Here is a 27,596-nt window from a genome sequence, read left to right as displayed (position 1 = left end):
AGGGATCTTTCAGAGATAAAAAGGATGTTGCAGGATTTTTATTCCTTTTAGAGACAGCTTGCGCTGGACAGAGCCAAAATGTGAGAAAACTATCCTAAGTTGTTTCTTAAGGAGGAGAGATTGTCCCCTCTAACAGTGCTAATATCTACGGGGCTATTGGTTCTACAGGTATATAGTAACGACATATATAAACCTTGCTTTCTGCACTCAAAGACAAAAGAAAAACAGCTCAGAAAAAAGGTAAAATCATCCTATATCATACGGTCCTTGGAATTGAGAAAATTATTCAAACTCTATCGTGTTCAACCACAACACAACAGAGAAAGGCTGAACTTAATTTCCTCCCTCAACTACTAAGTCTTTAAATCAACAGAGATATTGAAATCTACATCAGATATTTACTATGGCATTTCTTAGCTTCTTAAGTGCCTGACTTCTCTAGTTGTGAATGTTCTTTTAAAATGTAGGTGGTTTATGTTCGTAGCACTGCTGGAAATGAAACCTATAGTGCAAAGGTTTTGTAACGTGTAAAGCTTATGTAACCAGGCTTGTTTCTTTCTCTCTGCAAACATAAAATTGAATTATAGAGAAGAGAGAATTTCTGATGTTTCTAACAACTCTTCTCTGTCACTTAAAAGGTCAAATATTTGTAAACACGTAATTCCAGTTAATAATATTTTCCCTCATTTTAGAGACTTCAACACAAGTGTGACTACTTATATTTGACATTTTTCCTTTATGAAGATGAACAAATACATACATAGAGAGCAATATATTTATTCTAACTAGTTACAGTTTTCATTTTCACCAGAAAACAAAAAGGAAAAGGAGGAAAAGTTCCAGGAGCAGTCTAAGAGCACTAGAAACTAAATATGCTTTAGAATCTTATTAAGTCTAGTAGCTTCCTCTTAGAGATTACAGAAGTCATAGAAGATAAAACTGAACTGACAACAGGCTTACAGTTTACTTCAGACTACAAAGCAGTTCAACAAGACAGCTAATGCCACAACCCAAAATTTTAGGCCTTGAACACCATAAAAGGACTAAAAACTGCGGTTTTACCTGCATGTCTGGTGATGGAACCTTTTTCCTTTCAAGAAGCATTTATTGGGAGATTCTATACATTCGCAGGTGCATTTTGCAGGATTTAGCGGCTGATGTCTAGGACAGGTCTTTTTACAAACACATTGGCACTTTTCTTCATCAAATTCCTTGTTGGGCCCGCAGGATGCAGGGATAAGTTTGTTTTTGCATGTGCACTGACACGATGATCGGTCTAATTCTTTGTGAGGTCCACAGCTCGAGGGCCGCACGCCTCCTTTGCAGACACACTGACAGGTTTCTTCATCCAGCTCCTTGTTTGGTCCACAGATATGGAATCCTTCAGATGTGTCTGGAAAAGCAGTAGAGAAGTCCCACTAGTACCAGAATTTTGTGTCTACTCTTTCACCTATTTTTATGTGAAGAAATGAGCAAATCCATACCTTCTTCATGGTGTTTCAAAAACAAGCATATGTCAAAAGACAGGCAACAACCAACAGTAGCAACGATACAGAAAAAGATATGAATAATTACTACAACTTCTTGCCTTTAGAAGGACATTTGATGCTTTAAGGGAAAGTGCTTACCAGAATCTCCAAGGTGAGAAGAGAAACCAAAATCATGCTGTGACAAACATCTGCAAATTTGATTATTCCAAATATGATTTTTCGGACAGGTCTTGTTTGCCACATGACATCTGCAAAATTAAAAATGTTGTTGATTTACTACCATTAGAACTCAAGGAGAAAAAAATCTATTTCAGTTGTTGATTGCTTTAGTTTCTCACCACTGCAAATATCTTTTTGATATTCACATATCTTTCTGATCATCGCATATATCTTTCTGAATATCTTCATGAGTGTCAGCTCATTTATAATTTTATTTTTCATTCCTGTCAAATATGCTACCAAAGGTTCTCCCCATTACAGAGATTTTTAACCATTTGTTGAAGAAACCTTTTCATATTTCAATTTTTTAAAAACTTTCAAGTTTTAGCTGGTATTTTCACTTTGCTGATGTTGTTTTGAAACAAACCTAACCCTAGAACATAAACCTCATATAGACTCGTATAAAAATTCTTTTGCATGCCAAATACTGCACAGTAACAGGCTTCATTTTCCATGCAGTGTTTCGGAGTACAAAAATGTTTTCAAATTTAAGATGTCAAAAGACAGCAATAATAGTTTCAGAATGAATTCTCTAGGCAAAACTTTAAAAAATAAAATCAGTTTATGAGATTCCATTCCACTTTATGTGAAAGTTATGTGCCATAAGCTTTCTCATCAGTCACTCATTCTGGCCAGCCTTCTTGTACCTAAAGAATAAGGCTTCCAGCAGTGATGCCTCTTCACTTTAAAAATAAAGACAATAAACAAGTTAACACTTTAGTTCTCTTTTCCTGCTACAGTTTGCAGCCAAGACAGTGGTACCAAAGAAAGCAAAAATTCCAAACAGCAGCTGTTGCCTTTTTAAAGAATGAGTGAACTGAACTGTCTGGTGAATCACTGATAGAATATTTATGTGTATTATCTCATCTTCCTTGCTTGCAATTTCTTTATCACTACAGCTGACATTACATCTTTGAACAAGTCAAGCCTAACTTCGTGTATCCGGGCTATGTAATTTATTCATTGTTTCTGCAGTATTTCTAAAATCCTACTAATCTTTTAAGACAACACCTATATTACAGATTTGATGCACTTTTCATTCCCCTGAGCACCATTACTCACACATTCAAAAATGCAGGTGCTGGGATATTCTTCCGTGATCATCATTCAAGTAAACCACTCCTCTTCAACACACTAAATCACTCCATTTGTAAAGACTGCTGTGGTTTAACATCACCCAGCTTCACCTCACATTTTATCAAATTGGTGTCTCCTGATTTCATCCCAATAATGATCTCACTCTTGCTGCCTCACTTGGCATACATTTCCTTTAGCCTGCCTTCCAATTCTACTTGAGAAATAGTAAGGATAATCTACAGAGGTATTATTGTATTCTGTTAAAAAAAAACCAAACCAAACCAACCAAATCAAATTAAACAACATCAACAACAAAAAAACCAAACCCTCCTGCCTGTTCCATTGCACAAAGCCAGAGTTTATAAACCTAAAGACAACAAGTAACAGCAGAGAAGACCTTTATACATTTTGATCTAGTACTGTGTTGTCTTACCTCTGTTGAAGCATGATTCCTTAATTACAGGACAAACTGCTACCTGTAATCAACTCACACTTGCTACCTGTGAGTGCTGGTCCAAGTCCGGTATCTGCACTCTCACCTCCCTCAACTACACTTAGCTGTTTCCTGGCTAGAATAAACTCTTGCACTAATGTAGAAACACTGAGAGGCTGGAGAGAGTTAACATAATTTGACTTAATGACTCTTGGATTTGTTTTTTTTTAAATAACCTCTTGATTATGCAATTAAATTAATTATTAATAGATTTATTTCCAAGTTACTGTTTATGATCCATGTTTTGATGAACAAATTAAATAAATTAAACTCAAATAGAATATAACCTGTGTTTAGGAATGTGTCAGAAAACATCCAGACTTAAACAGATTGAAACCACTGAGGAAAATGCTTAACACCTCTGAGAAATTTGTTCTACTCACCCACCTTATTAAAAATGTCAATTCATTCCAATTTGGCTTCTAGTTATTGACTCTTCCTCAAAGCAACAGTTAGTCTAGTATGTGTTTTTGACCGCCTAAATATTTATACATCATAAAATCATCACTCAAACCTCTAAATTAAGGAAGGAGATCTTCAAGTGTTTTAATAACTTAAAGTGAGATTTGTGGTGCCAGATTGTTCTGTGACATTTTTCATTGAAAATCACACACACAAAAAAATCAATATGCTACTTCTATGGAATGCCAATTAATCCTTTATTTCCCCCTTCCATTCTATTTTATATGCACCTCTGGCATGTCAAGATGTAAAGAAAGATTTGTGAGTTAAAGATTACCTAAAAAAACAATCCTTTAAAAAAAAGCATTTAAAATATGAAAATACAGATTGAGAGAAATATTGTCTCCTAATTATTTACAAGATGTTTTCAGCTTTTCTTTAGAAAATAAATTTATTTTGCTGATTTTTTTTTTAAAGTCTCAATTGGACTGTAGCACTTTCATCAAGCAAATCCCACATACATTATTCTTCAGTTTTAAATCATCTTGCTCCAGTTTATCTACTGGGTAAAAAGGTGATGTTAATTTAGTAAAATCGTCTTTGTGTAAAATAATGGCAGCTCCCTTGCAGAATGCAGTCTGCTACTGTCATGCACAGCTCGCCTATCCCAACTGTGAAAACTCCCCAGCAGTATTTTAAATCTGAATTATATAGGTTTGCTCATAACATGAAAGAAAAGACAAGCCTCATACTTACTGAGTTTGTGCTGCTGGCAAGGAACGTCTTATGATGGAGTGGACTTGTCTATACACATCCAGCTTGGACATGCACCGGCAGGACGTGTGGTTGGCGAAACTGACGGTGACGGGCTTGGGACCGTGGGACAGCGGCACTGTGATCTCAAACAGCTACGAAAGGCAAAGCAAAGCAAAAAACTTCTGATACAGATCCAGCTAAAACTAATGTAAGGACCTACAAAAAACCTATCATGAATTTAGGTTGAGATTTTTTTGTTGTCTTCCAGCATTCAATGATATTGCTAAATAATTATTATGTGCAAAATGAATATAGGAGCTATGGCGTGACAACTAACATTTTCAGTGTTAAACCCTGTTACGCGTCAGTTTGCTTACTATAACATTTAATACATGAGAGGAAAATGTACAAAGAACTCATTTTTCTAGAGGAGATGACTTCAAATTGGCAACATTTTTAAAAAATCCAAAATGAAACCTTTGGAAGGTGCTTTGAAAAGCTGAAGAATAATATAAAGAACACAGTAAATTACCACCTAATACATCAGTTGTACAAATACAAAAGCCTATGTAAAACAGCAATATAGCGGACTTTGATCACACCAGTTCTGGATGAATAATGTTTGAACTACAGCATACTGCATGGTAAAAATTTTTTAGTATTTGTGTCTGTGTAAGTTTTATGCCTATTCTGATGAAATAGATCTTTAACTATTCTTTTTTTTTTCCCAAAGTATTAAGAAATATCCACTACTGATAAAATAATCTGTAAGTGAATTAACAAAATCTTCATTTTAGTGGGAATTATAGTTCAACTGGTGAAAGATGACAACTTCAGTGATGCCTTGTAGTAAAACTGACCAAGTGATAAAAGAAGAACAGAGAGACTCACTTCAGTTTTCAGTTCAGGACATCTACTTTATCAAATTAAGTAGACTTTGCTGTAAAACTCAAGTCTCAATAATCTCCTGAAAAACTAAGACAAATACACTAGATCAAAGTCTTAAAAGCTGGTTTTTGATAGTGTTTAAGAAGGGCAACAGTGTACTGTTTCCTTTTAGGTGTTCAGTCATTTTTCCAAATGCATTTAAGAACATTTCTGCATCTTCTGGGGACTTTACTACCTTTAAAAATGTTCATTGTTTTTTTTATTCCAGTTCCAGTTGGTAAGATTGTATAAAAGGACTAATTTTTAGCTGAGATATATTTGCAATGCTCTTTACAAATCTGTAACTTTAGAGTATGTCATATACGCAGCATGCAAATATAATCAGAATACTGGTAATTTTTAATGCTTCAAAATATAAAATACACCATTAACCTGCGTAGAAAGCTGATTCTTAGAATGTATGTATGAATTGATGGGCGGAACAAAGAGTATGAACTTAATTACAATGTAACACATGTAAGGAGAATCTTGTTTTTTCTGTTCTCTCATGAAAGTATGACCTTGCTTTTCTGAAGCTGAAATAAAAATCCACTACAGAGAGAATGGATAAATCTTAGAAAATGAAATAAGCATGAGTCTGTGAATGGACCTAGGTGCAGCTGGAAAACAAGTGCATGTTCTTCCTGTATTCTTGCAGTACATCAATTTGCCATGCTGCAAAGCATAGCAGACTCCGGACCACTGGAGATGGCAGCATAGGATGACTGCTACATTTCCAAAGCACCTAAGAGAGGTAGGTCCCTGCCCAACTGTCCTATTTGGCTTTGGGAGATCACTCAGAGAAATTTCACAAAAACAGCTGAGACATATCAATCATGGTAATGGAAATGGCAATGATGGTGAATGTGAATTAATCTTAATTTACATCTATCCTTCCACTGTGAAAGGTATCAGTTTGGAGATGAATATTGCTAACAACTATTCCCATCACCACTTCAGTGGTGCAGTGAGGAAAAAAGTTTAGTTAAAGAACATAAAGGTAGACTAGCTTCCTTGACCTCCTCAAATTACCCTCAGTTCGTTCAAATAAATTCTCTTAATAGTAATGTATTTTACCTCACCCAATAGCTGCTACTATTTATTCAGTGAAACTATTTAAGTGAATAAACTCTCAACATGCATCAGTTATGTTTGAATCTTCATCTAAGTAAAACATTTCAGATTATGTAAAACCTGGCCATAAACAATGCTTTAAGGTTTTGATAACATCTACAATTTATGTTTTTGCTCCCCTTCCCCATTCAACAAAACAATAAGCTCAACATCTGCTGTCACTATAGGGCATGTCTGGCAACATTTACCAACCAAATGTCAATACATAGAAAGGATATTTCTATGAAAAATGCCTCATGACATCTATGTATGAGGCTGGTTCTCAATTCTTTTTCTGGTACCACTGTTGGCTGTGGCTACTATTGCTGCTCTCCACATGACTCAAATGGGTAATTCTTCTTGGAGACCAAATGGCTTATATTTCTGTTTGATCCCTCCCTGTCTAAATTTAAATCATGTCTGGATTTACTGCATTCTTAGAAGCCCAAATCTTCTCTTCCTTTCCAACTTTAAATTAGAATAAAAACCATACTAATTCACTCTAAAGGGAAAAACCATTTCCTTCAGGTACCAAACCATAAAGACAGATATTCAGTACCAAAGACTACAACGAATGAGCTTCAGTCCCCAGAAAAACATGAAACCTGATAGCAGTAGAGATTAGAGAAGTCTTTGAAAAGTGGAGAGCTTTTATTGCTCTGAAAAATGTTAGTAGTTATAATAAATAAAACAGTAATTTATGAGTATTACTCCAGTCAGAGGCAAATAAAAGAAAAAAAATAGACTCAACTTGCCCATGCTGTCCTGTACCTTTTTGCCACCAACACTGCATTTTCAAGAAACCCGTGGAAAGCAAGAACAGAAGCAATAAGCGATTGTATAACTAAAGAGTAATATATATATAACAAAAAAAAAAACCCAACCAAAAACCAAACAGACCCAAAAAACCCCCCACATAATCACAAAGCCCTGTCCTCCTCCAGAAAAGCTGCTAATTGTAAACATAAATCAGTTACACATAGTTAATCTCAGAGTACAGCACATACTAACAGAAGCTCTGTGTAATTGAGAAACAATTCGAGGCCATTAATAATTAAATACATTTAATAAGAATTCAACACCTGTCATTCAGCCAGTCTAAGGCTGTTTTATCACAGAAAGCCAGATGGCAGGTCTTCCAGTCTTTCACACCATTTCTAGGGCTTCTCTTCCAAGTACTGTCCACAACCCAGAACTTATGATTTTAAACTTGGAAAAAAAGAAAAAAAGAAAAAAATCTAACAGAAGATGGGAATCTCTGAATATGTTTACAAAAAGTGCTATCAGAACTCCTGAGAAAGCAATTTTCCATATATTCTTTCTCACTTATCTTTAGAATAATAAAATGGTTTCGTTTGGAAAGGACCTTAGAGATCTTCTAATTAGAACGTCTCTGCCATGGGTAGGGACACCTTTCAATAGATCAGGTTACTCAAAGCCCCAAAAGGCATGCAATTTTAATCCATGTCCTTGATGGCTTCTTCTTTACACTAGAAGGACTTCAGAGTGTACTTACCAGAAAAACTGAGGCTTTTCATACAAAGTATTTCTTTGCTTCAGTGGCTAAATTAATTTATTCAGCACTATCATCATATGTGTCCATATCCATTGTATCAGCACACATAAAATTATTAATATGCTCACTGACTCCTAAAATATATCAAAACTGTTATTGTGTGGGAAGACCATCATTCTAGATACTTTTCAAACACAGGATTTATGTATGTTTTTTCCCCAAGATTTACATTAACTACCCCGTGTTCTTCAGATGGCCTGTGGTTTATTTTGGCAAGTTTCCCTTAAATTGATTGAGTCTAAGTTTCCATCACTTGTGATCTTTGCACTTTCTAAAGTGTCAGTAAGGCCAGCCAAATATAACCAGTGTAACACAGTACAATGTGTCTAGAGACTTTTAAACTAAGTACATAAGACCAATTTCAAAACTAAACATCTCTACATTGAAAAGAATGAAAATAAACTATTTGAGTAATGGCACATCATCATTATTTTACTGTTGAACTTTCTTGAAAAACTATTTCAAGGCTTATGTGATATAACAACAGGTATTTGATATAATAAATGAATATTTGTTTAATATGCTCGGGTTCCTTATTCTACATTTTCTATTTTAATCCCTTTCTTTTCCCAGAAATATTAACAAAAAACATTTGGAACTCATATCTCTCCCACTATTAAAAGTATCTATTATATCACTACAATAATTAGTCTAACAGAAAAATGCAGGGGAAAAGGTAGACATAGTAATGTTGAAAACAAGTGAGTATTTTTGTGGCATATCTCTGAGCTATGAAAAAGAACAACACATACATCCCAAACTGGGCAAACAATTTCAAGCTGTTAACTTGCTGCCTGTGAGAAAATCTCCTCTAATTTTGATCTGCTTGGATAGATGTTTTCCCTGGAGGGACTATAACTGTAACCATGAAACAAGATGATTTAGGACCTTTACAACAAGTGATCTGAAAGAAGCCAAAAAAATGTCCTTCCTGACAGCCAAGAGGGAAAATGGGATGAAACAGCTCTTTGACATCTGCTCTCTGCTTCCCTTCAACATCTCAGCAAGTGCCTGTAGGTGGGACATTAAAAAGTGCTGCTGAGGGACAGGCTATAACTGCACCAGGTAGTTCCACAATCTTTGAAGCCACTGTTGAATTATTTGTGCCATGGAAACAGAGAACAGCTGCTCGATAACAAACCAGAGAAAAAAACCAAACAACCGCACGACAAAATGAAAACCCAACCAGTCACATTTCCCACAGATCCTTACTAAACAAGGCACCATTTAAAAACTGGGCTACTGCAGGCAGGAAAGGGCCTATTGAAATTTGTGAATTAGCCTAGGGAGTCTTCAAATATTGTCACAGATCTTGTACTGTGTCTTAATTAAGAAGTTGTCTCATATCTCAATGCTGCTTGAATAAATAGCCCTTAGCAACTTCAAAAACAGGTTTTGTGAAAAAATAGTACTAAAAACAAAACAGAAGAAGTTTCTACTTTTCTCTCAATAAAGTTAAGTAGCTAGAAAGGAGTAACAGCCTGAACTACAAACTATTGACCTTGCTCTAGACCATTACCACCAAGGCAATCTGGCAACATCTGATCTGGTCCATTCTTCTGGAAATCAACTATTTGCTCCCTATAAAAATAAATTATGTGCTTAGTTCTTTCTAAAAATTAAATTTTAATTAATTTTGATGAAAGCTGATATAATCTTTCTTTGCATTTTAATGTCTGGAACCAATGCTAGAGCTTGCCCTCACAGTAAAAACTCCAGCTAAAAAAATTAGTTTCCCATTAAGCACTTTTTCTGCAGGGTGAACAGCATGAAGTTATCTTATGGAGTTTATGCACAAAAAATAAAGCTAAAAATTAGTGAATTATGAGAAAACTATTTGTACTCATTTCTTTCAGGAAATAAGAGAAACTGGTGAAAACGTGTAGGGCACCTGAATACCCCAGAAGGTCTTGAATCCAATACTTTTTTTCTTTGTAATTCTCCTCTGATATGGGTTAAACTGTGGTCACATAATTTTAAAAAAATTGAGAAGGTGACAAATGAAGATATATAGCTATAGGTCTGTTCCTTTATTAAGGGTTCTTTTAAAACTGCATTCTGTCAAGGACCAGATAAAACTGGAAATTGGAAGCAAGACAGAAAACTCATAGATACAATTGCTTGCTTTTACAGAATAAGTAAGAAAACAAAACAGTGTTATTGCCTCTTCTTTCTAGTAAGACCTTTAACATTTTCCTTTTCAGAGTCTCTCAAATCTTTAACTACATCATATTGTCACAAATAACATCAAGAACTTCAAAAAGAAACTCAGTGCTAAACATTTTCTACTGGGTAAAAAATTACTTCACTCAACAGATATGAACAGTAAGATGAAGAGAAATATATGATTTAGCCCAAACTGACATAGTGGTCAAAAACCAGGAAATCTGTGTTATGTGGAACAGCTCTCTCTGTGATTAGACAATTCTTTATTTTGGTAAGCTAAACTTTACCAATAAGTTAAAAAAAAGGAAAAAAAAACCCTCTCACTTCTTGGGTTTTAAAATGAAATTTAATTTGCACCTTTCAAGCAAGTGGAATTGAGACAATGATTTATCCTAACAATGAAATAATGGTAAGACTTGAACAAAGTCAGTGTTGTAGCTGTCCTCATTTAAGCTATATTACTGCTGTGCTGCGTGGCTATCTACCAGTAGCCTGAATTTAGGATTGAAAATTCTTGGAAGGATATACCAATTCAGACAGATTTGGTGAGAAATGAGGGCAGAAAACGCACTCTACAGAATTAGTGGGTTTTGCTGTTTTCTTTACATTCCCTTTATAAGGGGATGTAAAGAAAATTCCCTAATTCCCCCCATTTCTCTGAGAAAAGGCTCAGAGCACTAACAAGTTTTTTGATAAAGGGGTGACATGTATAAGGGCTTCAATTTTATAACTGGCCATGCAGTTTTTGGTCTTCATTATAAATATGTACTGCATCTTCAGCTAGATGAATCCTCTTGAAAAAGGAAGCAAGATTTACACTAAAAAGTGAAAAAGCCCACGACCAACAAAACCCCTACCAAATACTTTAGTAACAGGAAAATACCCTAGGAAATGCTTTTAAGTATGACTATTTTTACATGATTTTTGAGGGAAATGTTGAAAGATAATTGTGATAATTCCTATATCTACTTAGAATAACATAGAATATGCTGCCTTAAAGGCAGCTCTCAGGCTCAGCGCATGATCACTGCACACTCCTACCTGATCACTAACCCTGAACTTGAAGAACAAAACTGGAAGAAGATGCATTACAACAAAACAGGTACATACTGCTAGTATGTCTTAATATAGCAAAACACCCTTCCTAAAAGTCTTTATTTGAAACATGTATCCTGCCTGCACATGTCCTGCAGCAGTCTACACCAATAAAATTAGAGGCTAGTTTTCCACGAAGTGCTTGCCCCATACAGGCATAAGGTAGATGAAAAAAAAAAAAAAAAAAAGAGAGAATCAAGTTTCACAGATAATCTCAAAATTGAGAATGGGACATAATCATTTATTTTTTCCCCTGAAAAATAAAAATATTTTGGTGAAAAGAGTGTTAAATATGGGGTTTTTTCCAGGTAGTCATGTCTTCAGCTGTTTTTCCTGTGTATTTTGGAATCAACTATTTCCTTTGTCATAGTAGCAATAAGAAAGTTTAAATTATGCATGAACATAAATGTATTACAGTTCTTGTATTTACAAGAACTGTAAAAGGGTGAGAACTTACTGTCTTGCTGATGTAATTTGTGCTGATATTCATACACTGAAGTCCTTCACTATTGCAGCAACCTCCACATCTGTAGATGGATACACATGGGGGTTTAAAGAAGGTGTTTGTAGTTGCTCCAAACTCTTTTCCCACATCCACACACACTTCACGTGGAGTGCACTGAGTTTTTCTCCATTCAGTATCGATACCTGCCAAGTTACAGGGAATTTCATGTTATAAAGTAACTGTTAAAATCAAAACTATCCTGCAGTAAATTAGGATTCCTTTTTAAACCTCAAAACCAGAATATGAAATTCTAGAGTCACACTCTTTAGTCAGTGAAACACATATCTCTCTATGGTACCTTCTAGCTGATTTTTCTCCTTCGATAGGGATGTGACATATCACCATGGAGCAGATGAAAAGTCACAGTGGAACTAAAAGGAGACCTAACAGGCATGGGAGACCTTAAAGCACAGAATCATAGCCTGGCTTGTGTGGGAAAGGACCTTTAAAGGTCACCTGCCACCTAGTCCAACCCTCTTGTAATGACCAAGGACATCTTCAAGCAAACCAGGTTGCTCAGAGCCCCATCCAAACTTGAATGACCTTGAATGTTTTCAGGGATGGGGCATCTACCATCCCAGTGGGCAACTTCTTCCAGTAATTCACCATCCTTATAGTAAAAGTTTTCTTCCCTTTATATAGTATGGATCTACTTTCTTTAGTTTTAAATTATTACCCTTGTCCTATCAGGATAGGACCTGCTAAAACATCTCTCCTCATCTTTCTTATAGACCCCCTTTAGGTTCTGGAAGGCTGCTGCTCCCAGAACTCCTGGGAGTCTTCTCTTCTCCAGGCTGAGCAGCTCCAGCTCTCTCAGCCCATAGGAGAGGTGCTCCAGCCCTCTGAACATCCTCACAGCCTTCTTCTGGACCTGCTCCAACAGCTCCATAGCCTTCTTGTGTTGGGGGCCCCTGAGCTGGACACTGTGGGCACAGTACTGCTGATGGGTCTCACTAGAGCAGAGGGAGGGCCAGAACCACCTCCCTCAAACTGTTGGCCAGCAGCTAAAGCTGCACGTGTCCTTTCTTCACCTGGGGCAAGTCTCATCTTGAGTGAAGTCTGCACTTTAGTTCTGCACACTTCTGCAAAGTAATTCTAACCAGCCCCACACAATACTTTACCTGGATTTAATATATTAGGATTTTTTAATTTTATACACTTAGTATGAAATTAATTTAAATACATGTTTAGCTTGTTAACTAGAAGGGTATAATTTAAAGTAAAGCTCACTATTTAGCAATTATGCACAGCATGTGATTTAATCTGATGAATGATTTTTGTGCTCAGATTACCCACACAAATTTGGGCAAAGAGTTTGTATCATGTTTTACAGCCTTTTACTAAATATAATCTTACACTAAACAGCCCTAAGACTTACAGCTGTAAGTAAGTTTATTCCCTTTTGGCACTAGATTTTGGTGAGCTATTCAACAAAAATGGAAATTTTGCCTTGTGTGTACTTTCAACTCCCCATTAAGATACATTATTTCCAATATCATGTCCAAAAATACACCTCCTGCTATAAATCCTTCATTCTCTGCCTACAAGCACTGGCTTAAACTGTAAATTAATATATTTTCATCCAAGCTATCTGAAACACTGAAAGGTATTCAAACATATTGGTTTGAAAACTGTTTCGCTTGTTTTAGCACAACATCATTGGTGCCTTGGTGGCCAAGAAGGCAAATGGCATCCTGGCCTGCATTAAGAATTGTGTGACCAGCAGGAGAAGGGAGGCAATTCTTCTCCTGTACTTGGTGCTGGTGAGACTGCATCTTGAGCACTGTGTCCAGTTCTGGGCCCCTCAGTTTAGGAGGGACATTGAGATGCTTGAGCATGTCCTCAGGAGGGCAACAAAGCTGGTGAAGGGCTTGGAACACAAGCCCTATGAGGAATGTTTGAAGGAGCTGGAGTTGTTTAGCCTGGAGAAGAGGAGGCTTGGAGGTGACCTTATTGCTCTCTACAACTTCCTGAAGGGAGGTTGTAGACAGGTGGGGGTTGGTCTCTTCCACCGGGCAGCAACTGACAGAACAAGAGGACACAGTCTCAAGCAACGTCAGGGAAGGTACAGATTGGATATTAGGAAAAAAAAATTCACTGAAAGAATAATAAAGTACTGGAATTGTCTTCCCAGAGAGGTGGTAGAATCACCATCTCTGGATGTGTTTAAAAAAAGACTGGACATGGCACTTGGTGCTATAGTCTAGTTGAGGTGTTAGGGCATAGGTTGGACTTGATGATCTTAGAGGTCCCTTCCAACCTCATTATTCTGTGATTCTGTGATCATTACAACTATCCTCTTGTAACATGAAAAAGTTACAAGAGGATTATTTGGTGTTTCAAAGCCATAATGCATAAGAGAAGAAAGCATAACCAGCTGTGATGCAACTGCAGAAAATGAGAAGAAATACTTCAATGAACCCAACTATTAGCATCCTCTTTGATTTCTGCAAAACTGTTACAGCCTCTACAAATCAGGATTCCTTATACTTGAAGACAAGCACTTCACTTTCTCTACTGAGCCAAGAAAGCACTTTTATACAATGGAAATACCTAAAATATGTCTGCAGAGTGATTTGCTTCATTATGAAAGGCTGACTATCAAGTATTTTCTATTATAGAAAACACATCCTATCAAACTGTTGAGGTTGGTTTAATGACAATGCTTAGCTTTTAGAGTGTTTTTAACACAATTGACAAGCCTTCAGAATTTCATTTTTTGTGTGCTGGAACATGGATTGTGTCCTGTACTTACTTTTCAGGATCTCTGCATTATAGTGTGCTGCAGCAAATTTCAGGGAATCGTCTGATCTTGTGTCAAAGCTGGAGTGCTCCCTGTTGTGTTGCCAACCTCCTCTCCTCAACTGACATTTGAATATTTTCCAGTATTCTGGGTAAAGTACTGTCATGAGCTCATCCACACTGGACACAGACCGCAATTGCTCTTCCAGGTCTTTGCTTCCATGAGCCTGCCAAAGTAACACGCAAGATTAATTACTTTCTCTGGTACACAAAGTTTGCTGGAAACTACCCTGAAAAGCAAGTCATGCATTGTAAAATAAAGGGGTCCTCATTATAAAAACTGCTTCTGTCAGTCAATGCCAACATTACTATATTGACAAACAATGAAATGTTTTGCTTCTTCCACCACTTCTTTATCACTCTTGTAGTTCAAAATATCTGTGTGAGAAAGGAGCTATAGAATTAAGCCTACACAAACACAGTTTGTAGATTATATTTTTAAAAAAGCATTTTTATCCTGGGAAGATAAGTTTTTGTGATAAAATTCTGAATTCCTGAACCCCAAAATATTTAAATGATGTTCATATTATTTAATATCATATACTCCTAAAGTAACACCAAGTTTTTCCCATTTAATCCCTTAGTCCCGGAAAATCAAAACACCCAGAAATGCAAAACCAGATAAAATAAACCCAAAAAAACCAAACAAAATACTGAACAAAGAAACAAATCATGTTATTGAGTACCTTTCTAGGGAAAATCTTAATAAACGAATTCTGTTAAGCACTACTTCCTAAATCAGTAGGACACGAGGATTAAGGTACCTTGAAGGGTCTAAACCTCACACTCCCTTGCTGTTTCAGAAGTAGTCTCAAATCCTGTATTCCTGCTTTCTTATTCTCTGGCCTTTACACAAACTCATTGCAACTGTAGCTTTCTGAATGACTGAGATTTACATTCCAGTTTATCACTTATCAGGAAGATTCCTCTTTTTTTCTTAGATGAAACATACTGCATCAAAAGACTGGTGTTTACCCCTTCTCACCTTTCTCATCCAAGGATTGCTGACTTCTCAAAGGGAAGGGAAATATGGAGAAAGAAGAGTATTGAAGAACCTTTAGCCACCTTCTCAGCCCTTAGAGATGGCCCTTAGATGGCAGTATGAGACACAAAATACAGAGGTACACTAGTACAAAATGCATCAACTGGCTGGAGACTCTCTGTAGTTTACTACAAAATTGTTGCTCTACTCCAAAAACCTGTAAGAGTGCAAAACATCTAAATGCAGAAATGCAAAGCTATATAAACTGAAATTTACAACTTCTTATCCGACTCTACCACTAACAAAAAATAAACTTTCAGTTCAATGATTTTGAACATTACAGGTAGCTCAGAACTAGCCCAGCTGAAGCAAAACTGCTCCTTGTCTCACAAACAACTGTGAGGGTATAAAATGGCATGTACGGTTTCATCTACTCCCTTATCCAGAGTCAAATACAGCAGAAACACCTCAGGACAAGGGAAATTCACAGACTTAATTTCTGTGTAAACACAGTTATATACAGAACTGTGAACAGGATGAGGCACTGGACCAGGTCACCCAGAGAAGCTGTAGATGTCCAATCCCTGGAATTGTTCAAGGGCAGGCTGGATGTAACTCTGAGTAACCTGGTGTAGTGAAAGATGTACCTGTCCATGGCAAGGGGCCTAGAGTTAAATGATCTTTAAGGTCCCTTCCAACTTAGGCCATTCTGTGATTCTATTATTCTAACACCAATTGTAAATTTGTTTAATTTGACAAAGTGTTATGAAGTTAAAAAGAAAAGTTTTCACTTAAGCCTCACTAACCACAGTGCCCTTGCAGACGACTGTCCTGGGAGGTTTCAACAACCAAGCCATTGTCTCAGAAATGTGCCCATGCAGGATTTCATCTCTTTCCTTGTCACCATAGGAAGGGCCATCCCTGACCCAAGCCATGCATCCAGCAGTTTCTGAGAGCTTTGATTTCAAATTTAATGGTAACACAGAGAATTTCACTCCCCCTGCTCTCCTTGCAGGATGCCACTCAAGGTCTCAATCAGTGGGCCACAAACAAAAAATCCAAGCTTAACAAACAACTAATTTGGCGACTTGCTGCTTGCACCTCCTGAGAGGTGAGAAGCGCAGGGTTTGAGCAGCCTCACTCCTGCCAAACTGTTTCCTGAGGGTGCTGCAGCACATGGCCCTTGAGTAATAGGAAGCAAGTTGCTGCACCAGCACAATGCCAGCGTTGCAGATGCACGTCTGCCACGTGATGGGAATACGCATGGCACAGCGTGTATATCCTGTCACAAGGCTGGAAGCCACGCTGTTATGTAAAAGGCAGAGGAATAAAACCCATGGTTGGCCATCCAGTAGCTGATCCTAGGAAGTCCTAGCAGATCATGGGGGTAACATGGAAAGCGAATTCAACCAAAGCTTTGCCACCTTTGGTGAATACTTAAAAGCCTATACAGCCCATAGTAGACAAAACGGTGGCTACTGATGTTGCAGATATTCAGAGTACAGCCTAGAGCATCAGGAAAATAAGTAATGAAACTCAACATTACTTTGTTGATAATAGATCAGGCATGAAGCAGGAAAGTGAAATTATTAGAAATAATAATTGGAAATAATTATTAGAAATAATGATGACTAATTCCTCTTTGGTCAGGCAATCAAGTCATGTCTTTTCAGCTGGACACAAAATTTTTTATACATATATTAAATACATATGAATAAAACTCAAAATGTGAAGAAATTAATGGTTTTTATTGTGCATTGTATCAAATGTAATAAAGTCTTATTTTACCCTGGATATTCCATGGACCATAGTGCAATGTGCCTACAGCCTGAGACAGGGAAGTCTAGCTATATGTCCAGATTAAGGAAGGAGAGGCTGGAGAGCAGCGCTCTGGAAAGGGACCTGGAGGTCCTGGTTGATGTCAAGTTAAGTCAGCAGTGCCCTGGCAGCCAGGAGGGCCAACCATGTCCTGAGGGACATCAGGCAAAGATGGGCAAGGGAGGGGATTTTCCCTCTCTGCTCAGCACTGGGGCAGCCTCACCTTGAATATTGTGTGCAGTTTTTGGTTCCTGAATAAAAAAAAAAAAAAAAAAAAAAAAAAAAAAAAAAAAAAAAAAAAATCAAGCTATTAGCATCCAAAGGAGGACCACAAGGTTGGTGAAGGGTCTGAAGTGATTGAGAACACTTGGTTTGTTCACTCTAAAGGAGACTGAGGGGAGACCTCACTGTGGTCTTCAACATCCTCACGAGGAGAAGCAGAGGGGCAGACATTGATTTCATCACAAAGCCAGTGAAAGGAAATGGAATGAAGCTGAGTTGAGGGAGGTTTAGTTTGGGTCTCAGGGAAAGCTTCTTCACCCAGAGAGTAGTTGGGCACTGGAACAGGCTCCCTAGGGAAGTGGCCACAGCACTAAGCCTGTCTGAATTCTAGGAGTGTTTGGACAATGCTCTCAGGTACATAATGTGACTCTTGGAGCTGCTGTGTGCAGGCCAGGAGCTGTACTTCAATGATCCCGATGGGTCCCTTGCAGCCCAGCTTATTCTATGATTCTCCGAGTACTCCCTTAATATAAACAAAAGGAAAACAACTTATGGAGCAGATATATAAAATTACTTTTAAAAAATCCTAATTATTGCATCTGAAATATTTTCTGCTTAGCTTAATTCACTTGTAAAGATGGCTTCAATTCAAATTTATACAATGGAAAAACAATCTGATCACTAGAAGACTTTTGTTCTCTCCCCACTTCCAATTTAGAAAGAAAAGGAGAAGGAAATTCATATATATGTACTAAATATAATGCACCTAGTGCCCAGAGCTAGGGAGCAAAATAGAAAATATATGTTGATTTTTCAATATGTTTAGTGTTACCTTGAGATACAGATCAACGATCTCATCATGTACATCTATGTATTTTTTAACTGCAGCAAATTATTCTCATCTGCGGAAAACTTTTTAGAGGAACACTTGTTTAAGGAACTTGTGATTTAATTTTGTAAAACAGCCAAACATCTTGTTGACATGAACATCAAATGAAATCTGAAGTTCTAGATGCTTACAAGAGTGTGTCCTGCATACAGAATAAGCATCAAATCATTAAGGATCATCATAAAGATTTTCCTATTTTTTAAGGGAAGAATGAATCTGCTTCTGTAAATATAATAATAGTCTGGCAACATTTTGATTTTGTGCAAATTTTGGTAATTTCACAAAAATATACTGTCTTGGTCCATATCTTTTATTCTTTGCTCTTTCTTGATTATGCATTGGCTTGTGTAGGACACTGTATTTCCATTGCAAAACAATTTGAGACTTAAACACATTTAGACTATATGACAACACAAAGAAAGCAACATCAACAAAAACGTACTAGAGATTAGAGAAGCGCTTATTTTTCATTCTTCTTATGCAAGTGCGGATTAGTGAAGTTCAGAAAGAAATATGGCGTGTAGCTGCAACTACTGTCACCAAGTTAGTTACTCCCAAATGTGAAGTTCAAAGGGAGGAAAAAAAAGTAATAGAACATTAGCACAGGTTGTAATAAGAGACTTTTAGGACTGAAGAACACTTTTTGATAAATTCAAACAGACAGTTGATTTTCATACAATTACAGAGTGCTCCTGATGAAATTGTGGACCAACAGCTTAATGTTTTACTGGTAATGCATTCTGGAATCTATGTTCTACAATAAGAAGGAAGCAGGAAATAGTGCCAAGAGTGATTGAACAGGAAGGAGTTTTCTCTATCATGCTTTCTATATTCTTGGCATTTTCAAGTCAGTTAAGGGATTGGGGTTTGAACTTTTTTTTTTTTTTAATCACCACCACTCCCTTCATAGGTGTTTATCTCTATCTTCTGGTTGACCATTCTACTATTTTTTATAATTTTTACCTATTATCAGTGTTGTCCTGCATAAACATCTGAAAATGCTAGAAGGTGTATTCTAGAGAAAGACACTGATTAAACTTTTGGCTAGCCAAACTCTACAAGATGCTAGGTGATATTAAGCAAAATAACAACCTAAAAATACAAGTGTGAATGGAGAATACAATAAAGATACACTTATCCATTTCATTAATTTCATTTTTCATGAGGAATAGGGGAAGTGACAAATACATATAAATAAAGGTGCAAACCTTGATGACAAGTGCTCTCTTTCTATTATTTAACTTCAGAATATTTCGTTCTGTCAAAGTATGCTTCTCACAATGTGACTTTCTATTACATGGTATGTCCAGTTTTTCATGAAGTTGTTGCTTGCAAGGGAAAGGGCAGGATACCAAATAGGCTCTATATCTATTAACAAAGTCAAATGTATAATAGATTTTCCATGCATTACATTACTAATCTTTCAAATGTCCCCAGTGCTTGCCTCTATTATTAATAACAAAGGTCAGAACACTTAATATTTGGCAGCATGCTTGACACATAATTGATGGTGTAATATGCTATAATGGTACCTTATGTATCTGTTCTGACTACAGTTGTCAGCTCATTTCATTTTCAAGGATTTTGTGGACAATTCTGAATAGGAAAATGCTGACTATAAACCCCTCTGTTTTAAGATGCTTATATTCTGTATTTATTGATTGACTGAAATGGATTAAAATCAAGTATTTAAATCTGAATGTGGAAATTACTTGTAAGCAAATGGAAATATTGCAAAAGTATTTATAAACACTTCACTTGCATAATCATTTATTGCAGTTTTCATGTATTTCAGAGCTAGTATTTTTAGACGTTCATGCCAATAAAAATATTTTAATTAAAAATTGTAGCTATAGTTAGAATTAAATTCAACTTCTACTGTATCACTAGAAAAGCCCTGATTTTGATCTCCCATGAACTCATTTGTCACCAGCAAACTTGGATGACTGTAGTTGCAAACTTTAAGTTACCATTCAATACAGTAACAAGTCTTACAGAAGCCAAAGAGTAACAGTGAACATAAATTTAATTTCACATCACTTCAAATAAGTAGACAGACCACTGCAGTTAATATGAACTAAATCAAAACATCATGACAAGAGCAGAGAGATTAGAATCAGTCTCTGCTCCAAAGAGCTTACAAAGCACATCAAACAAACATAAAAAGTAAGACTCAAAGTACAAAATAAATAAATAAATCAGTCTGAACTATATTTTGCTTGAAGTGACTTCTATGCACTATGGCATTTTAAATATTAAGAATAGCATCAGGGAGAGAAAATGAATAAATGGGAAGAATGAGGAATGTACAAAGATTGGCGAGGGAAAATGAGTTTGGGAAGAAATTCAAAAGAATTTGCTAAGAAGGAAGAAAAAGACATTGGCTATAAGGATAAACTTAAGACTACAGAAGTGTCACTTCTATATTATGTATCATTTCCTTTTTCTCCTATTTTGACCATTTGTTTTGAGATGCCATTTCTAGCATAAACTGCTAGAAAATCATCCTAGGCTTATACTACTTAATATTGCTCCACCAGTTTAAAAGTACAAGTATTTAGGCTAAGGTAGTCAGTAATGTAAAATTTCCATGTTAAGGGAAATTAAATTTTATGCATGTCAGCATTTTTAGGGCAATATTTTATTTATATATCCTTAGACAATGCTGGAACAATATCTAAGGTTACAGATTTGTACAAAGGTACTTACATTAAGTCCTTTAGTCAAATATTTAGCTGCTGCTGAGGTTTTGACACATGCTTCTTGGCTGGTACTTATTCTTCAAGTACCTGCATTCCTCAGTGGTTCTCAACCTTCACTAAAAAAACGCAGGTACTTTCATATATTCAATGAGAATTACTTACGAAAATACGTTTTTTTTTTTTTAATCTGAGTTCTCTGGGAAGTAGAGAGAAAAGAAAAAAAAATTCTAGTTGCTTTCTAGAGCAGCTCTGTAGGCTGCTGCCTGATTGCTTTAGAAACTCATTTCGGACAGATTGTTCTCACAGGTTTCTACACACTTGGGCAATCAATACCATTCCTGACTATAACAAAGGGCAGTTTTCAGACCAAGGAATTGTGACACCTTAGCTAGACTCTTTTTTTGGATGAAATTTCACAACTAGATTATAGTAACAGGAAAGGTTTTGTTCTCACACACTTCAGCCTGATCTTTCAAAAAAGGTCAAAGGCTGCAAATATGTGGGATAACCCTTCGCTGTCTGAGTGCAGCTTCATCTGGATTGTTTAATTGATTCTAAGGCTTGCACTGAAGCTTCCAGCTAGCATTACAGATAGATTTGGAATCAATAAGGATTTGGATTATTGCTGCTGAAAGGCTTACATCTGATTAAATCTTGGCGGCATCAGGCAGCGCAATCTGTACCAGATGAGATTTGTGCATTATTCTCTTGGTCATCAGCAGCTCCAGTGACCAGTGGTGACAAATGTGCACAGCGCCATGAATGACCAGATGCACAACTAGAAGGGGAAGCCCTTTGTAAGTAAAAAACATTTGTAAAGTGAAAACAAAGGACAACGCTGTGATGATTGCTGGAATATCAAGGTGATTAACAGGCACAGACCCCTGCCAGGAAGGACACAGATAGGAATGAGAATGCCAGCTCATTCTGCACTGCAGCCAGCAAGGTTCTGTTGCTGATTGCGTGCGCTGTGTCTACAAGACATCTGGGTGGCTGTCACATGGCAGCTCTGTAGAATTTGACACATTATAAAAACAATATGTTCATTTTGAACACTTAAGCAACTTTTAACTAACATTGAGAAAAGCAAAGCACACAATTCTGAAAAGAAAAACTTGCACTCCTACTAGAAATCCTCCTCATTAAAATATCTTACTCTCTCAGAAGAAGATAAAACGCCAGTTAAGCTTTTTTTTTTTTTTAATATGGTCTGAATATTGCTGTTTTTTCAAAGTATCACAGAATTACAGAATTTCTAGGTTGGAAGAGACCTTTAAGATCATCGAGTCCAACCCATGTTCTAACACCTCAACTAGATCATGGCACCAAGTGCCACATCCAGTCTTATTTTAAACACATCCAGGGATGGTGACTCCACCACCTCCCTGGGCAGATGATTCCAGTATTTGACCAGAAGTATTCTGTAACCTCTTGTTTTCCTTTCAACAGTCACATGTATTCCATCAAAATCAGTACAACAGAATAAACTATCAGGCCTCTCAAAGAAGGCTGCCTATTCTCAGTCTTTGCTTGGCTTTCACTGGCATTGCTTTTATTAACAACTATCATTAGCTTTGTCAAAGAAAAACAAACAAATGTAGAGTCTTTTTTTGAAGAAAATTATTAACATGGTAGCACTGCAATGAACTGCAATCTTGAGCAAGTGTAAAACTGGCAGTGAGAATTAAAAACTTCCACAGTAGCAAATGGAGAGTTACTAAGTGGAGAGATAAGGGGTAAATTCATTTTAAATTAATTAAAATTAATTTTAATTTGAATGCCAGCACATTCTGAGACACTGCCTGAGCACAATACCTGCACTACATGAATACATCCCAGATCCTAATTAGTCAGTGAGTAGGAGTTCTGGCTGTGTATCAAGGGACTGGCTTCAAGAAGGCAGTACGTAGTTTTTATGTCATGTTTTCTATTCTGCAGGTCCATAGTTCATAAAAGAAGATTTCACTAAGGACAGGAATAATAAATTTGTAAGAACATTTCTGAGTTATGCTGAACACATGGGTTCTCACTGTGATGAGAGTATTTCATTTTCAATTCAACACCTTTGCTTATCCTTGAATTTTAGAAAATGCAGTCAGTCATTTATAGCAGGAAAGACTACATGAACACATTGTGTCTTATTGTTGAATAACTTCTCTCACTACTAAGTAACTTGCCTTTTCACCAAGTTTTTAAAATCACTATTTGAAACAATGAGAAAATATAATTAATCCATAGTCTAAATAGTTATCAACAGGTCACAGAAATTTCTTGAATTAGTTATACTTTAAAAATGGTTCATAAAACAAATAATTTCACAGGCCATGAAACAACATCTTTGCATTTCAAAGACAAACTTGAACTTTATTCCTAAACAAATGTCTTAATCTAAAAGAACATGATTTCTGTTTTGTTAAACAAATCTTGCACAGTTTACAGATCCGTACAGAAATATTAATTACAAGACCACCTACTCTGTCACTATTTAAAAAAAGTATTCCAGCCATAAAAACAACACTACTAAAATTCAACAAAATCTAAAGAAAAGTGAGGAAGTAATAACACAGTAATTCTATTTTAAAAGTCTTAGTTTTAAATTATTACAAACAGGTTTTCTATATATGAAAGAGGAAACAAATAAAAGAGCTCAGAAACCTGTGCATTTTACTTCATTTTAGGGTTTCTAAATATATGCCATTAAAATTACATTATTATTGGTTTACGCTATTTAGCATCATGTTTTTTCAGTAATTTGACACAAGTCTATTTAATAAGTCAAAGTAACACACCAGACTAACATATCAGACAGGTTTGGGAAACAAAGGTATTAAATTGTGTGATTTCATCAATAAAAAAAGTACCAGAAGAAGCTTTTATTTTTGTTATCAAGCTATTACTTAAATATTTTATGAAAAGGAGCTTTGCTAATACAGGCAAAAAGAATGAGAACATTTTTTAGCCCGAGTAATTAATACAGTTCAGAGGACCAGCTACCCACAACCTGTTTGTGCCTAACTTGGTAATTTGTGTTGGAAATTTGTTCTACTCTGAATTCTGTGTGAAACATCCTTTGGACCACAATTTAACACCTGTTACAGGTAAGTTATGCAGAGACAGACCCATTTGTTTAGACATTGAGCCTGTAATACTTTTTTCCCCCTTTTTGCTTTTCCTGATTGGCTAACTTCATAGTAAACTACAGTATAAAAAAATCAGTAGTTCTTTAGAGCTGTCATACCTGTTCTGAGTGATGGGGAAGGAAAAAAAAAAAAGAAACAACAAGGGTCTTTGATCACAAGAAGAGAAGTCAGGCTTTTGTATCACTAAAGGAGAAAGCTTACTGTACCATGTAAAACCTGACAGGTATTAAGAGATTTGCCAGCAAGGCATGAGAGATAGGGAAAGGCAAATGAAACCTTGAGAATGGCAAATCCAAGAACTAAATTGAGACTTGGTCACAATTTCCTTTCATGCAACTAAATCAGGAGAAATGTATGTTGCCCATTACTTTTGGCTTAAATTATTCTGAATAGCGTATTGTACAGCAATGTTACTTAAAAAGGATCAGGGAACATCAGCAGTATTAAAAGAGATCCTAATTTACACTGACAGGACATAGAGTAATCCAATGCTGAACAGAGTATGCTATCAGAAGAGTTTTTGAATGAGGCTTGACTGCAGAATGAAGTTATTGCAAGAAGTATGCCCTGAGGAATCAACTTCCATTGAATGGTGAGACAACATATAACCCCTGATGGAAGAAACAACATTGCATCTTGAAATCCATCATAATTGCCATTAGTTGAAACTTGTCCTATACCACCTTGCTGAGCTGCCTCCATTCTTATCCAGGCCCAGAAACTAATGAAAAATAAAACAGATTTATATGGATTATATATATTAAAAGGAGGCCTACAGAGAGCAGAAGAAAGGGAGAAAGAGGCTCTAGTTATTACAAGTCTGTGGAAAGATGTCAGGAAGATGTTTAAAATCAAGCTAAGCATAGGCATAAACCTTACTGTTATAGTGAAATATTTACTAAGGTTAATCTTTTTATCTGCTCATAGAAATAAACAATTTTTTAATTTAAAAAAAATGGGTTTGTGTCATTGCATTTTGTAGTTACTCCATCACAGAGTCTTGAACAGAAGAACTTTAGGTAAAGAAACCCATCAGATTTGTGACGTGAAAACAGAAATGGGAGAAGAAATAAGGGAGTAAAAGTGAGTTAGTACTATGACTGTGTAACACCCAGTCTCCAACTTGGAGCACCCTGAGATTTTATTCTCCAGCAGTAAAGGTACATATCTTGAGTTGACATATTCTGATACAAAAAGTAGGAAAAAAAACCAACAAAAGGCTCTCAACTTTCTGAAAAACAAATAGATCCTATCATTTTCATAATCTTCAAAATCAAAGGTTCTAGAGGTTTTCTTAGATTTTAGCAGGAGAAAGTGTCAAAACAGGAAAACTTATGCAGAGAGAAATTACAAATTCTCTAGCACTACTGGCAACCTTTCAGGAATTGCTTTTCAAAGCATATGAAACTACTTCCTAAAGACAATCTGGAGAGATTACTTATAATGGTTTTCATATAAAACCATGATGGAATGATGTGCACACAAAAATAATGCAGTAGAAGAATTCCTTTGACTTTTTTTCCTCAATAGCTTATTGCACATACCACAAAGCACACACATGTATTTACAGGATTGCAGTCCTGGACACCGGAATTTTGGACACACACTTAGTAATACCAAGAGCCCATTGTAGTCACTGAGGTCACCATTTACAGGACCAGACCATGAAACAACTTCTGTTTGTTCTTGTATGTTTCTAACATTTCTTTTACTGAGAACTGCAATTTCCTCAATGCTTTAAGAGCTGCTCTTTTCAAACAAAGTAGATTCAGACACAAGAACACATGTCTCATTAGAGTAACTGGCAGTGAAAATGACATTTCTGGTATGCTGAATTAAATTTTGCTTCAAAAGAAAGTGTTTCGTTGATTTTCAAATTTATTTGAACTAGGATTGCAAAAGAAGGAAAAATGTAAATGGATGCATGGCAAATGCTATTAGATATTTGTATTAATTTAACTAGAGGCTATTTCTGATACCTCACACAATAATCTCCCACACTCTCTTACATTTAAGAAAATCAAATAGCTGCCTCTTAATTATAAGTGCCAAAACTTGAGCAGTATCTATTAAATTCTTGTTTTTCCTGAGAAGGAAAGGAACAAAGAACACAGAACTTGCTGTTTCAAAAGACTTAGATTATAGAAGTATTGCCTTAATATGTCTCTTTGCAATTATCTGCATCCGTCATTTGGATCCATAAGAACTTAAACTATGGCATAATTGTATTTCTTTTTTGAGCTGTCATTAAAATTGACTGTGCCTTTAAACAAACGTGCCCAGATGCTCTGGGTACAGCTAATCACAGGCACAAAGGCCCAGTCAAGGTCAGGCTGCAACTTTGTCTCTAATTGCCTGGTTATACATTCCTTGTTCACGCAAATCTTCTACTGAGTTCAATGGGATTTTTGTTTAGTGAGGATTACAGGATTCAGCCTCCTAGCTTAACTACTGCATCTATACATCACTGTGTGTTATATGCTTCAGTCCCTACAGTTACAGTATCTGTAGTTTTACTAGCCCAAAATATCATGTTGAGCTTTTAAAGACTTTTACCATTCCAAAGCCCTAAAATGCAGTTTCTGTTTTTAATCCTTTTCTTTTTTTGGCTCTTCCACAGTCAACACTATTGGACTTTAAATAATAGTTACCTGGAAGCCCATCTTTGTCTTACTGCTGCTATAATTTTCATTTCAAACATTCTAATTTGCTTTCTAAACCTACTCACATAACTACTATATCAGCCATTCTGCTAAAACGCAAAGACAGTATGTTTCCTACTCGGTTACATTTCAGGTCCTTATTAAAGCAATCTGGTGATTTTTATATGATCTTACCAATGCTCATAATGGCTTTTGTTGACTTCTCTAAACATTTTTGCTTGCCACAGCATGTTTGTATTATTAATTCCCAATTCCATTTCTTTACATGCTTACGTCAGGTTGCCTTGCAGTCTTCCTAGTTTACCCCACGACATATGTTCATGAAACATTTTTCCATCATTTCCAAGGGGCGGAAGCACATTCTTTGACAATTTAAAAATCAAAAATATACTCAAAACCCCCAAAGAAACCAAGTTTCTCTGAACTGATGGACCCACCAAAGCAACAAAAATAGTAATTATGTCTCAGAAACATTAAACAGGAGCTGAGGGCACTGAAAAAATGCTTTGACAAGTTGTGCGTGTTCATCCTGCTCTGGGCAGCATTGACATTGGGTGGA

General features: G+C 36.2%; 1 protein-coding gene across 6 annotated transcripts in view; it reads right to left on the bottom strand.

Annotated features, from left to right (window-relative positions):
• Window positions 1-27,596, bottom strand: part of VEGFC (vascular endothelial growth factor C) — an 83,964-nt gene that overhangs the window by 17,887 nt on the left and 38,481 nt on the right. For all 6 annotated transcript variants that reach the window (XM_038135284.1, XM_038135285.1, XM_038135280.1 and 3 more), the window contains exons 2-6: window positions 14,575-14,788; window positions 11,772-11,962; window positions 4,438-4,589; window positions 1,629-1,738; window positions 1,063-1,393 (exon numbers count right to left, since the gene is read on the bottom strand). In XM_038135284.1, the coding sequence (XP_037991212.1) occupies window positions 1,063-1,393; window positions 1,629-1,738; window positions 4,438-4,589; window positions 11,772-11,962; window positions 14,575-14,788 (998 nt within the window). The remainder of the gene's footprint in view (window positions 1-1,062; window positions 1,394-1,628; window positions 1,739-4,437; window positions 4,590-11,771; window positions 11,963-14,574; window positions 14,789-27,596) is intronic.

The sequence above is a fragment of the Motacilla alba genome, chromosome 4 (genome assembly GCF_015832195.1).
Source record: "Motacilla alba alba isolate MOTALB_02 chromosome 4, Motacilla_alba_V1.0_pri, whole genome shotgun sequence".
Taxonomy (NCBI): Eukaryota; Metazoa; Chordata; class Aves; order Passeriformes; family Motacillidae; genus Motacilla; species Motacilla alba.
Note: the sequence above shows the minus strand (reverse complement) of the source record. Positions and strands in the feature narration are given on the sequence as shown.